Source organism: Rhodamnia argentea, chromosome 6 (assembly GCF_020921035.1).
Source record: "Rhodamnia argentea isolate NSW1041297 chromosome 6, ASM2092103v1, whole genome shotgun sequence".
Lineage (NCBI taxonomy): Eukaryota > Viridiplantae > Streptophyta > Magnoliopsida > Myrtales > Myrtaceae > Rhodamnia > Rhodamnia argentea.
The window spans coordinates 4,562,866-4,575,080 of record NC_063155.1 but is presented as its reverse complement, the minus strand read 5'-3'; the positions used below and the strand labels follow the sequence as shown (position 1 = coordinate 4,575,080).

At 42.3% G+C, this 12,215-nt stretch overlaps 1 protein-coding gene across 28 annotated transcripts in view; it reads right to left on the bottom strand.

Annotated features, from left to right (window-relative positions):
• LOC115733080 (putative disease resistance RPP13-like protein 1) overlaps positions 1-12,215 on the bottom strand; it is a 491,263-nt gene that overhangs the window by 365,485 nt on the left and 113,563 nt on the right. For 4 of the 28 annotated variants that reach the window (XM_048280913.1, XM_048280910.1, XM_048280911.1 and 1 more), the window contains exon 4: positions 2,997-3,080. The exons of 17 other annotated variants lie outside the window; for them this stretch is intronic. In XM_048280913.1, coding sequence (XP_048136870.1) covers positions 2,997-3,080 — 84 coding nt within the window. Of the gene's footprint in view, positions 1-2,197; positions 2,228-2,996; positions 3,081-3,530; positions 3,667-4,086; positions 4,153-12,215 lie in introns of those variants that run through there. 7 more of the 28 variants (XM_048280916.1, XM_048280915.1, XM_048280914.1 and 4 more) reach the window with 5 other exon arrangements.

The window sequence follows — 12,215 nt, the reverse complement described above, 5'->3', positions numbered from 1 at the left end:
CAACTTAACTTCAACAACAACCAGCAATATATTCCAGCAATATAATCTCAAAATAAGCAAATGTAATGTTGATATATTAAGGAGACAACGGCAAAACACCAAGATTTTGTGTGGAAAACTGACGAGGGAAAAACCATGACCAACGCAGAAACTTCCACTAATCACCAAGAATAACATGATACACAGAGTTTTTTCTCTAGTCATATACTAGAGGCTCAACATCAACAATATAATAGTATTTTATCACCACGAAGGTGGATTACTCCAAATGGAACAAAAAACCCAAACCGCAATTGGAGAAACTAAACAAAATTCGAAAAAGGTTCTCTATGAACAAAACCGATCAACTTGTAGCCCTCGGTCTCGCGAATAACATATCGAAATTCGAGCCAATTCTGACAACGTTTCCCTTCAAATAGATACCGCAAAGCCATGCCCCTTTTTCTTCTTCTCCTTCGTTTTCCCTCTTGGCCGAGAGCTCCCTCTCTCCTCTTGGGCACACACGAACAAGCAGCAATCCTTTTTTTTTTTTTTTCAACTTTTTTTCTTTTTGGGACGACGACCTTCCTGGGCAGAAGTGAGACTCTTAGGATTACTCAAAGGAGCAACAAAGCATAGTCTCCCTGATTGCTCCTCTCCACCTACGTCAGCAGTGTTTGCAGTTGAACCTCCCGAGAGAATTTGCCAAACACAGATGACAGTGGGATATTCTGCAAAACAAGCACAGTTGAGAGAATTCAGGTCAATGATCTATGGCACAAGAAACAGATATTTGGAAGAGAAAATACGGCAAACGCTTAAATTGCGGAACAATACTTCATGATTCTCACACAAAGCATAGCGCATTTCCATTTACAAATTCTTTGGTGTGTCATCCAAGTGCAAAGATAAGCAATTTTTGGGCATCACACAAAGTTCTACATATAAAGTTCTACATATATCATCGATGTAGACCGGCACATTTGACGCACCCCAATTCCAGCAGTGTCAGCAACTCCATGAAAGTATTATTTGTTTTGAGGAATAGTCACTTGTATGAAACAAGGTTGACTTGCTGTACCCCGTTAGCATTATGACCCTTTCATTGTTTACTTCCATGTCAAACAAAACAGAGCAACCGAAATATCAACCTTGGACCTTCAGTAGCTGGTTTGTGGAAATTTATGTGACGCATGTCCATGGAAAAACGTGGACTTTCTAGCATCGACTTGAGAAAGCAGAATGGAATTGCATCCTGGAGCAGCAGCAATAACTAAACGACAAGTGTGGAAGAAAGAAAGAAGTCTGTATCATTACCTGACGAACGAAAATTAAAACAGTGGAGAGCAATCTTCTTATTGGAACCGAACTTGATCCATTACGATGGCCAATAGTCAGCCATGGAATTTCGAGCACTGATCTTTCAGAATCTCATATTGAATGATGCGGAATACTTGGGAGAGAGGGAGGGAAGTCATCCTCCGGCAAGTACGTCAGCTTCTGAAAGAGGGGAGATGGCTGTGAAGGCCACTTAAGAGAGGACACGGAGGAAGGAAACAGAAGCCTCTGCACATCTCACGTCCGCCACCATTGATAGTCCTTCCGCATTCTTCATATTTCTAAATCCAAAAATCTGGAATAGGACATTCAATTAATACTGACTAATAATTATCTTACATGCATGATGAATAACTACGAGAGTGATTAGACAACCAGAATTATATGCATAACCACCTGACAACTACAAAAAATGAACAAACAAGTCAAGATTGGGCGGATGCTGGCTGTTGTTGGGATTGGGGCCAGAAATGAAACAGGGGAGATGGTTGGGTGCAGAGGAGGGTGAATTTCAATTAGTTGCTGTTCGAAAGAGCATTGGAGTGGATAAAGGAAAAAGCTGGACACTCAAGGAAGCAGTGGCATACAAGAATATGATCAACTTTCGCAAGCAGTGCAATTAGAGACTAAAGGAAGCTCTCGCTGGGATTCAAGTAGCTAATTGAGCTCTGAATTTTAGTTGTACTCTCACGAGAAGCAAACGCCTTTGCCCATTGGGTTACTTTACAGTCGGTGGTTTTCTGGAAATTCTATGCGACACTTGTCCAAATGGGAAAAAAAATGAAATAAATTCGTATTGAGCATCGAATGGAAGAAGAGAAACGAAATTGATGCATTCTAAGACCAAAAACATACCCAAACACTAGATAACAGACTCCAGTGTTGATGCACGAATCAATTCAGTGGATCCAAACGCCCTGAATGTAGATCTCGGGGATGTGTTGGATGAGGGGCCAACAGTCTTTCGGAATCGAGCATCCTCTTGTGTCCAGACATTCGAGGGAGGGCGGGAGGCCATCTTCTGGTAAAAGTAGCTTAGCTTGTCACATTCATATCACAGAGTCCACATAACTAATCATGTTTTTAGGTTTTGGAAAGATTATTCTTATGTAGACCATATTCAGTAGAAGGAAAATTTTGAACATGCAAGACGTATCCTTGCAAGAGATTTCACCAATGCAGAAAACGAACCGGAGTGAATGAGGTAGGATACAAGAAAAAAGAAGTCGGGAAGAGAAGACACAACAAACGCTGAAAAGGCGGAGGAATATGATTGCTGGTGATAGTGCGTGTTCATTTTGCCCCAGAGGTCACTGCTGACGATGCAAACACAAGAGGCAGGTAGGGTGATTTATGGAATATCAATGTTGTCATGAATTAGAGTTGTATTGGAAGCTTGGAGCCATGAGCTGCCGCAGAGATTTATTCCAGATCAACAGGTTAATACTATGAAGGATCATCATCAATGAAAAGAAGCTTCTCGATTCTTATGAAAACCAAACGGGAAAAAAAAAATGCATCCCCTTATCATATGGCAGTTTCCACATAACTAGTCATGCTTTAGTTTTCAACAGAAGAAAATGTAGAACATATCAGTGCACCAAATAAAAATCAAACGCTTCTTCTCTTTCTTTCTTCTTTTTTTTTTAAAGATTTTATTGAATTGCAAAATATGATACATAACATGGAGACAGAATTAGCCCTACCTCCACAGCATTCGCAAAAGTGATCCTTCCAAGAGATTTTGCCAATACAAATGGTATCTGCAAAACAACCCCAGCGAATGAGCTACGGGCACAAGAAAAAGATGATGGGAAGGGAACTTTCAACAAACGCTGAAAATGCAGAGGACTATGATTGCGGAATGCTATGATTCTTGGCGATTCTCATGCGCAGCATAGTGCATGTCCATTCACAATATGTTTGGGCATGACAGAGTTGAAGATGTATGTGGTGAATAATTGAATGTCAGTCTCCGACCTTCAGTCGGTGGTTTCTGGGAATTCTACGCGACACTTGTCCCAAAGGGGAAAGAAAATGAAATAAGTTGGTATTAAGCATCGAATTGACAAAGAGGAAAGAAATTGATGCTCCCAAGAAGAAAAACATACCAGAGAACCACCCTAGAAAACTGACCGTACATCAAAGAAGGAATCCCGAGCAGTTAACAAAATGAAAAGCGAAAGGAGGAAAGAAGTTGCAAGCAATTTTACCTGAGGAAGAAGAAGCAGTCTACAGAGACAAAATCTTTTTGTCACGGAGACTATGGGCGTGATCGATTTCACTTCATCGGATCCGAACGCCATCGATGTAGATCTGAGGGATGTCTTGGATGAGGGGCCAATAGTGGCCAGTGAGTTTTGAGCATCCTTCTTTCAGATTCGAGCATCCACTTACGGACAGATATTGGAGGGAGGGAGGGAGGGAGGCCATCCACTTACGGACAAGCATAGGTACATTGGCCAAAAATTTCTAGCAGGCTGGAAGTTACAGTTGCTAACCACCAGAGATCAAGACCCAAAACAGAAGGTGATTTATGGAATAAAAATGCGGGCATGAGCTGTTTCAGTATTTTTATCGCAAGATCGATTGCTTCATACACCGAAGGATCATCATCAGCAAAAAGAAGGTTCTCCATTCTTAAGAAAACCATAGCAAAAAAAACAGCATCCCTCTTTCTCCACAATCCTATCACAGATTCCACATAACAAATGAAAAGACTATTCTTATCTACATCATGTTCTCTAGAAGAAGAAGTTTAGAACACACCAGCGCACCAAACAAAACTAGACGCATCCTTGCAAGAGATGTCGCCAGTGCAGATGACAAAGGTATCTGCAAAACAACCAGAGCGAATGAGGTAGGGCACAAGAAAAAGATGTTGGGAAGAGAAGATACGACAAACGCTGAAAGTGAAAATGCGGAGGAATATGATTGTGGAACGCAATTATTCTTGGTGATAGTGCATTTTCGTTCACAATATGTTTGGGCATGAAGCAGAGTCGAAGATATATGTGGTGAATAATTGAATGTCAGTCTCCAACCTTCAGTCGGTGGTTTCTGGGAATTCTACGCGACACTTGTCCGTGGGGAAAAAATGTAAAATAAATTCGTATTAGGCATCGAAGTGAAGAAGAGATACGAAATTGATGCATCCAAGAAGAAAAACGACTATACATCCAAGAATGAAAGGCGAAAGAAGGAAAGAAGTTGGAAGTATTTTCACCTGAGGAAGAAAACAGCAGTGCACGGAGAATAAGCATCAGGCGTCATCGATTTCAATTCATCATTGGATCCGAACCCGATCAACAAGGATATCAGGGATATGTTGGATGAGGGGCCAATAGTGGCCAGTGAGTTTTGAGCATCCTTCTTCCAGATTCTTCGAGCATCTTTGTTTTGAATACATGGAGACAGAATTAGCCCTACCTCCACCGCGGTTCGTAAGTGATCCTTCCAAGAGATTTTGCCAATACAGCATCGCAAAAGGTACCTGCAAAACAAACACAGCACGGATGAGCTAGGGCACAAGAAAAAGATGTTGGAAGGAGGAGAACGTACAACGAACTCTGAAAATGCAGAGGAATGTGACGAGCAAAACATTTTGGGCATCAAGCAGAGTCGAAGATATGTCATCAATATAGCAAGAGGAAATTGATGTGAAAAATCTCAAAATTGAGGGAAATCAGCTTGTATTACGCATGGAATTGGGGAAGCAGAGCCGAAATCGATGCATTAAAAACCAAAAGAACTTACCCGAACCCTAGACAACTGACTGTACATGGAAGAATCAATTCATCGGATCCGAACGTCATCAATCTCGATGAAAGGGATGTGTTGGATGAGGGGCCAATTGTGGCCAGTGAGTTTTGAGCATCCTTCTTTCAGAATCGAGCATCCATATATGTGCAATGATTGAAGGGAGGGAGGGAGGCCATCCTCTGGCAAGTACCTCAACTTTGGGCAATCGGAAATCCATAAATATGTGAGAGAGGAGAGATGGTTGCGAAGACCGCTGGATACTCTTTCCACCTTCCTCATATTTATCAACTGAAGATCGATTAAAGAGGAAGGGAAGAGAAGACTCCACGCATCCTCCTCCTCCTTCGAAGAAGGAAAGCACACATTGTCTCCCTCCCCTCCACCCATGCTCCTTCCAAAGTCAATCAGCAGTATCTCGAGGGAGGTGAGGAGGGGTAAGCCCCATTCTCTCACTGCCTGCTTCACATTCTCGCACCTTGCAATTACAAGGCTCTGCAAATTCAGAGGGAAACCTCCTTCGGGGAAGCATTCGATATGTGGGCAATTATCAATATGTATCGACTGGAGGGAGGTAAGATGATGCCACTGATTTGGTAGACACTTTATCTTCGGACAATTAATAAGACGGAAAGATGAGAGGGTGATGGGAAGGGGAGGGAAGTCCTCCTCTATCTCCAATGCTGGACAGTTGGATATATGCAAAGTAGTGAGATTCTTACAGCTGGCAATGTTACAGCTGGCAATAGACTTTATCTTTGGGCAATTATGAAGAGTGAGAGTCGAGAGGGTGAGGGGAAGGTGAGGGAAGTCCTCTATCTCCAATGCCGGGCAGTCCCGTATTTCCAAAATAGTGAGATGGGAGAGCGCGTAAAGGCACCGTGGTAGGCTTCCCAAATTCTTACACCAGCCAATATAAAGTCTCTTCGGAGCAGCGAGGGTACCCTCGGCAAAGGAAAACGATGCCAGCGAATCACATCCATTTATCTCGAGAGATTCAAGCCGAGGCATCGGGTTATTACTGCTGGGGCCATCCGGAGGAATGGTTAGTCCCACTATTTTTGGACAATTCCGAATCTGCAAATTTCTGATTACGTGCACGTTGCTTGGAAGCTTTTCTAAACTCGCGCAATCTCTCAATTCCATCCTTTCGAGGTTGCACGGCAGCTCTATCTCTCCTTCTCCCACCACAAATGATGTGAACTGAGGACACCTTTCGATGAGAACTCTTTCAAGGCAAGTGAGATTTCGTGTTTCATTTCCATCATGCCACAAGTAGTTTAGCTTGTCACACCCTCCTATATGAAGCTCCTTCAGCTTGACCAAGCACCTCACAAACCCAGGATCCAAGCAAACAAGCTCGGTAAGATTTTCAATTCCGAGAGCGGTCAAAGAAGTTAGGTTGACCAAGCTCTTTAAGATCTCCTTGCTAGAATCCTCAAGGTATAACTTGCAGAGAGATGGAAGACAAACCACACTGGTCGAGCTATCCAAATGCGGGCATGAATGGATTTCAAGCTTTATGAGACGGTCAAGCCGACAAGGCAATGTCCCGACCAACGAAGGACAGCTCCGGACAACGAGATGCTCAAGACATGAGAATGGGACTTCTTCTTCCGGGCCCCGGACATAAGGAGACCATTCCTTCCATGCCAACATCTCTTCGAACTTCAAAATCTTTAAGGATGAGAAAGGCCTTTTACCTCCGTAAAACTCGGGGCCTATATTCCTCATTGCATGTAGACCTTCGAGAGATAATTCCTTAAGTGAGGGTAGTTGCCCAAGTGAGGGCAGCGCTGTAACATTAAGACAGGCCCGCAAGCACAAAGACGTTATCTTAGAATAGGACGAACCACCTAACCATGATGGGATTATTGCACCAACATAGTGCGAAATAGTGAGACTTTTGAGATTAGTGTGAGGTCGCAGATAGTGAATAACCCGTGATTCGCTCTTCGCATTTTGGAGAATTCCAAAATTTTCATCCCAATGCAAGAATAAGTTGCTAAGGCCTTGCTTACCAGATAAATTAGCATCAACAGCATCTCTAACTTCTTCCACCCTTTGCAATTCTGATATGGATAATTCTCCTTGAAGATGTGTCAAGTTTTGTAACTCCTTCAATTGTAACCCTTTCTCTGTTCCCACCACAAACTTGGACAAGATAATAAGATTCTTCAAATTATCCATACCCAATGGCATCTCTTTTAAACTCCCCGTATCTCGAATATCGAGAAACCGTAAACCGACCAATTTTGTGATGCTTGGAGACAATGTAGAAAGCTTTTCACAACCTCTTAAGATCAAAGCTTGTAATTTGCACAAGCCGCCAATTGATTCAGGTAGCCTTTCGATATTGGTGTATGAGAAATTGAGATATCGAAGATGCTTTAATTCACCAATACAATTCGGCACCTCTACTATGTCACAATGACATAATGAGAACACCCTCAAGTACTTCAATTTTGTTAGCAAGTCATGCAGCACCTTGTTGGAAATAGAGAAAGTGCCCTCACTAGATCCAACACGCACCATAATTAAACTCCTTAGTACCTTCATTTCATGATATGCTCTCAAGCAACGTGATGTGACATACCAGGACGTGATGAAGGATGCATGACGGGCTTTCTCAAGAGATGCATCGTCTTCATTACCCGTCAGCTGAGACTCTCCCGAGCTAAAGCATGTCCCACCCGCAATTGACTTTGCTAGATCATTCAAAAGGTCATGCATTGAAAACTTAGATGCATTGACACTTGATTGTTGAAGAAATGATCTGGATACTAACTCATCGAAGTGATCAAATCCCAGACTCAAGATATCCTCCTTTGTTTTTTGTTCATCTAAAAATCCTTCTGCTATCCATAAGAGTACTAGCTCATCCCTCTTCATTTCGTAATCCTTGGGAAATACCGCACAATAAGCAAAGCATCTCTTTAAATAAGAAGGAAGATGGACATAGCTTAATTTCAAAACTGGGAGAACCTTATCATTTTTTCCCATCTCCCATATTCTGTTATTTAATATCGCGTCCCATTTATCCGGATTCCTTTCCTAACACAAGGCACCACCCAACATCTTTGCTGCCAGAGGTAAGCCTTTACATTTTTCAGCTATTTTTTTGCCTATTGTTTCAAGATCTGGGTGCCCCTCAAAATTTGTTGCTCCAAGAGCATGAAAGGCTAATAAGCTTGTACAATAATTGAGGGGCAACCCCTCCAAAGGATACGACGAAGCTCCTTTTTCAAAAATAGCTGAACGGTTGCGAGCTGTGACGATGATCTTGCTTCCTTTAGCCCCCACTTCAAATGGCTTTAAGAGGGCAGTCCATTTGTCGTAGTCCTCGTTCCATACATCGTCTAAAACTACAAGAAACTTCTTCCCGGATAGACTATCCTTCAACTTAACTTGAAGCCGCTTAAGATCTTTGTCCTCACAAGACAAGTCGGTGATCGACTGCAAAATAGTCTTTGTTATGACAAGAACATCAAAAATATCCGAAACACAAACCCATGCTCTCCTTTCGAAGCAGCTCCTCACATTGGCATCATTATACAACCGTTGAGCCAATGCCGTCTTTCCAACACCGCCCATCCCAACGATGGGGACTATGCTCAGCGTGCCATCAGAACTTTTTTCTTCACCAATCAATAGTTTGAGCATTTCAGCTTCTTCCTTCTCCCGGCCGAAAAACTGAGTCTCCGGCAGACAAGTGCTGGGCGGCCTTTTGTTGGTGTAGTCAGTTCTGCCCACAACATTCTCGGTCAAGCTTAGATAAGCTTTCCTGGCGACTATATCCTCCAACCTGTCATTGATCTTTTGTACCTCGGTTTCAGACACGAGTGAGCGCCTGTTCGGATTCGACCTGGATGATTTATCTCGGCCAAAGCAAGAGAACTTCCAATTCACCCAACTTTTGCTTGTGCTGGGTTTTGCCGCTGACTTAACCTCAGCAGCTTGGATTGCGAACTCATCGAGCAAGTCTTCCATGTCATAGGCGAAGTCCCTAACATCATCCAGCCATAACTTCACTGGACCTTTACCGCTCAGTTGCTTGTCCTCTGCATCATCCAGCACTGCATTGATGGTGTCCAGCATCTTCTTCCACTTATTGAGCTGGTCGATGCTGATTCCAGAGAAGGGCGGTGCTCCTTCCCTTTGCGCATAGCTCAATCCCAGAGAAGCCAACTTCTCGAACAGGACCTGCAAGGCGGAACCCAAGATGGAACCCACAATGGTCTCTACAATGGCCATGGGTGAATCAAGTCGCTGTAGAGAACAAGAAGTGTTAGAATGAAGCAAACTGATAATGAGCAATTGCATAGAGAAAACTATGAAGTCCTAGATGACCGAGACAACTAAGACCAAGGCTTGTCATTTTTTATCATGCTGTGATTTTTCATTCATTAATCTCTATTGTACTTGTCTATTGGAATTATGTCTAGATTCTCATTTACCTTTTCAAATTTAATTCTAACAAATAAAAAAAGAGCAAAAAGAAAAACAGCTAAAAACTGATAAAGAAAAAAATATTCAGGAATTGGGGTTTGGTTGGGGGGGTGGGGGACGTGCAGATATCACAATGAATAATAATGCACTCCAAATGGCCCAGTTGTGCATGGAAAGTCTAACTTTTTCTAGTGTAATTGTCCTGCTACGAATTAAAAAAAAATGAAAATCCATCCTGATGTAATGAAAAGTACTAAAAATGCCCAAATGTGCAGATATAAACACACTTAAAATTGTAAATATGACTTTCCCTAAATGTTCAGTCTGCAAATTTCCTAACTGTAGAACATGCCATGGATGAGTTTTTGGAAATGTGCTACTTGTAGACTATGTGCAATGTAAACATGAAAGTAAATGCGAAAGACGTGATAGAGAGTGACCTTGCGACATGCAATTTCAGGAACACCGACGGCAAAAATATTCAACAAATTGCCACGAATTATGCAATCAAGCCATGCAAGTTTAATCTGGACAGCAAGTATTCGACATCAACTTCCCCCAATTTTGTTATTAAACTTGCGATCTGTGTTATAGATAGGCATGAAATCGGGTTAAGAACCTAAATTTTGTTGCCTCTTCTTTTGCTCAAAGATTGCTTTTGCCTCCATTAATCAAAAGATTTCAGAAAGAATAGGTGGTTGCTCTCGTGTAATAAATGCCTACTAGATGCTTTAGTTAGCGAACTTCTGGCTGCATCAATTTGAGGGAAAAAGAGAGCAAGCATATAGATGTCTATTACCTATTCCAAGTAGACTTTCTAGGGCTGACCGGTCGAACGTGGTTAGATCAACGATAGCAATCCAGCAAGCACGAGCGCTAGGTTTCAGACGAGCAGGAGGAGAACACTGTTGAGTAGGGGGACGAGCATGGGTTATGGTGAAGCTAAGAAAGGGGAGAGAAAACCATGGAGTCCAGGAAGAACAAGACTTGTTATTAAACTTGTTATTGAAGTGGATATTAAGTATGTGATATCAACTTTAATCGAGACTAAAATAGGCATGAAATTGATTTAGGAACCATAATATTGTTGCTGTTGTTGTTGCTGTCTCTTCTTTTGCTCAAATATTGCTTTTGCTTCCATTAATAGAAAGATTTGAGAAAGAATAGGGGGTTGCTCTCTTGTAACAAAGTTCTGGCTACATCAGTTCGAGAGAAAAACTGAGCAAGTAGATCGATGTCTCTTACCAGTTCCGAATAGACTTCTTGGAGCTGACCGGCCGACCGGGATCAGATCAACAACAACAGTCCAGCGAGCAGGAGGAGAACACTGTTGAACAGGGGGATGAGCATGGGTTATGGTGAAGCTAAGAGAGGAGAGAGAAAACTTTGAAGTCTAGGAAGACCAACACTTGCTATTAAAATTGTTATTGAACTTGATATCAACTTTAACCAAAATATTATTACTGCCGCTGTCTCTTCTTTTGCTCAAATAGTGCTGTTGCCTCCGTTAATAGAAAGATTTGAGAAACAATAGCCCGTTTCCTTCGTGTAACGAAGTTTTGGCTGCATCGGCTTGAGGGAAAAACAGAGCAAGTAGATAGATGTGTCTCACCTATTCTGCGTGGACCTCCTGGAGCTGACTAGGCGGCCGAGATCAGATCAACAACAGCAGTCCAGCAAGCATGAGTGCTAGGTTCGGATGAGCAGGAGGAGAACACTGTTGAGCAGGGGGACGAGCACCAGGTTTGGCGGTCGCTGTGTATGAGCGTGTACTCAGCTACAGCAATGCGTGGCCAGAGCTGGCAATTACGGACAGGGAATATCGATGGAGCTACAATAGATTTGTAAGGAGCGATTGAATCAAAGCGGTTGAAGAAGAAGTGAGGCGGTGTGGCTTTAAGGGAACATGCAGGAGAACCAAGAGATGGATTCTGCCGTGCGTGCTTTGTTCTAAGAAGTCCCCTTATACTTTATGCTATCTAGCTCTCTTTCTTTTTCTCCTTTGCTTCCCTCCACCCACAAGCAATGCACGAGAATCCTACTTTACAGAGTTAAAGGAACTTAATCCTATTTGTCGGAATTCTGCTATATGCTTAGGAATTGCTTATATTGCAATCAATTCCATCTCTTTTTCCTTTTCGGAGGAAAACAGATTCCAAAATTTGATTCTCTTCTTGGAGTGGGGATGTCTTGTCTGACCTTGCTTTCCTAAAGCAAAGTTCAATTCTCTTGCACGATCGACCATTTTTTAAAGCAAAGTTTGATTCTTTATTATGAGGGGGGAGACCAACTTGACATGGAAAATTTTCTGCACAGCTAATCAGGATCAACTACGATATTTGAATTTTGAGAACGATTAAGCTTATACATCTGAGTGAACGCATCATTCACGTAGACAAATGATTTGTGACTTGAGTTTAAACTATACATTGAAGGCTCGAAATTGTGTCGAAATCCATCATACATGGCACTGGTCACAGAGGAATTCTGCAGCTAGCTATCTCGTGCCACCATAATACTGAAACAGATTCAGTTGATTTCATGTGGAATTTTTGTGGCCTTCGTAATATTTTGGCAAAAATATAAATGTCGATGGTAAGGGTGCGTTTGGCTCGAAATTTGTTCTCACAATCCCCCGGTTCTTAATGTGGATGGCTTGCTCTGGAGGAGAACGACTTAAATTTTTGGCG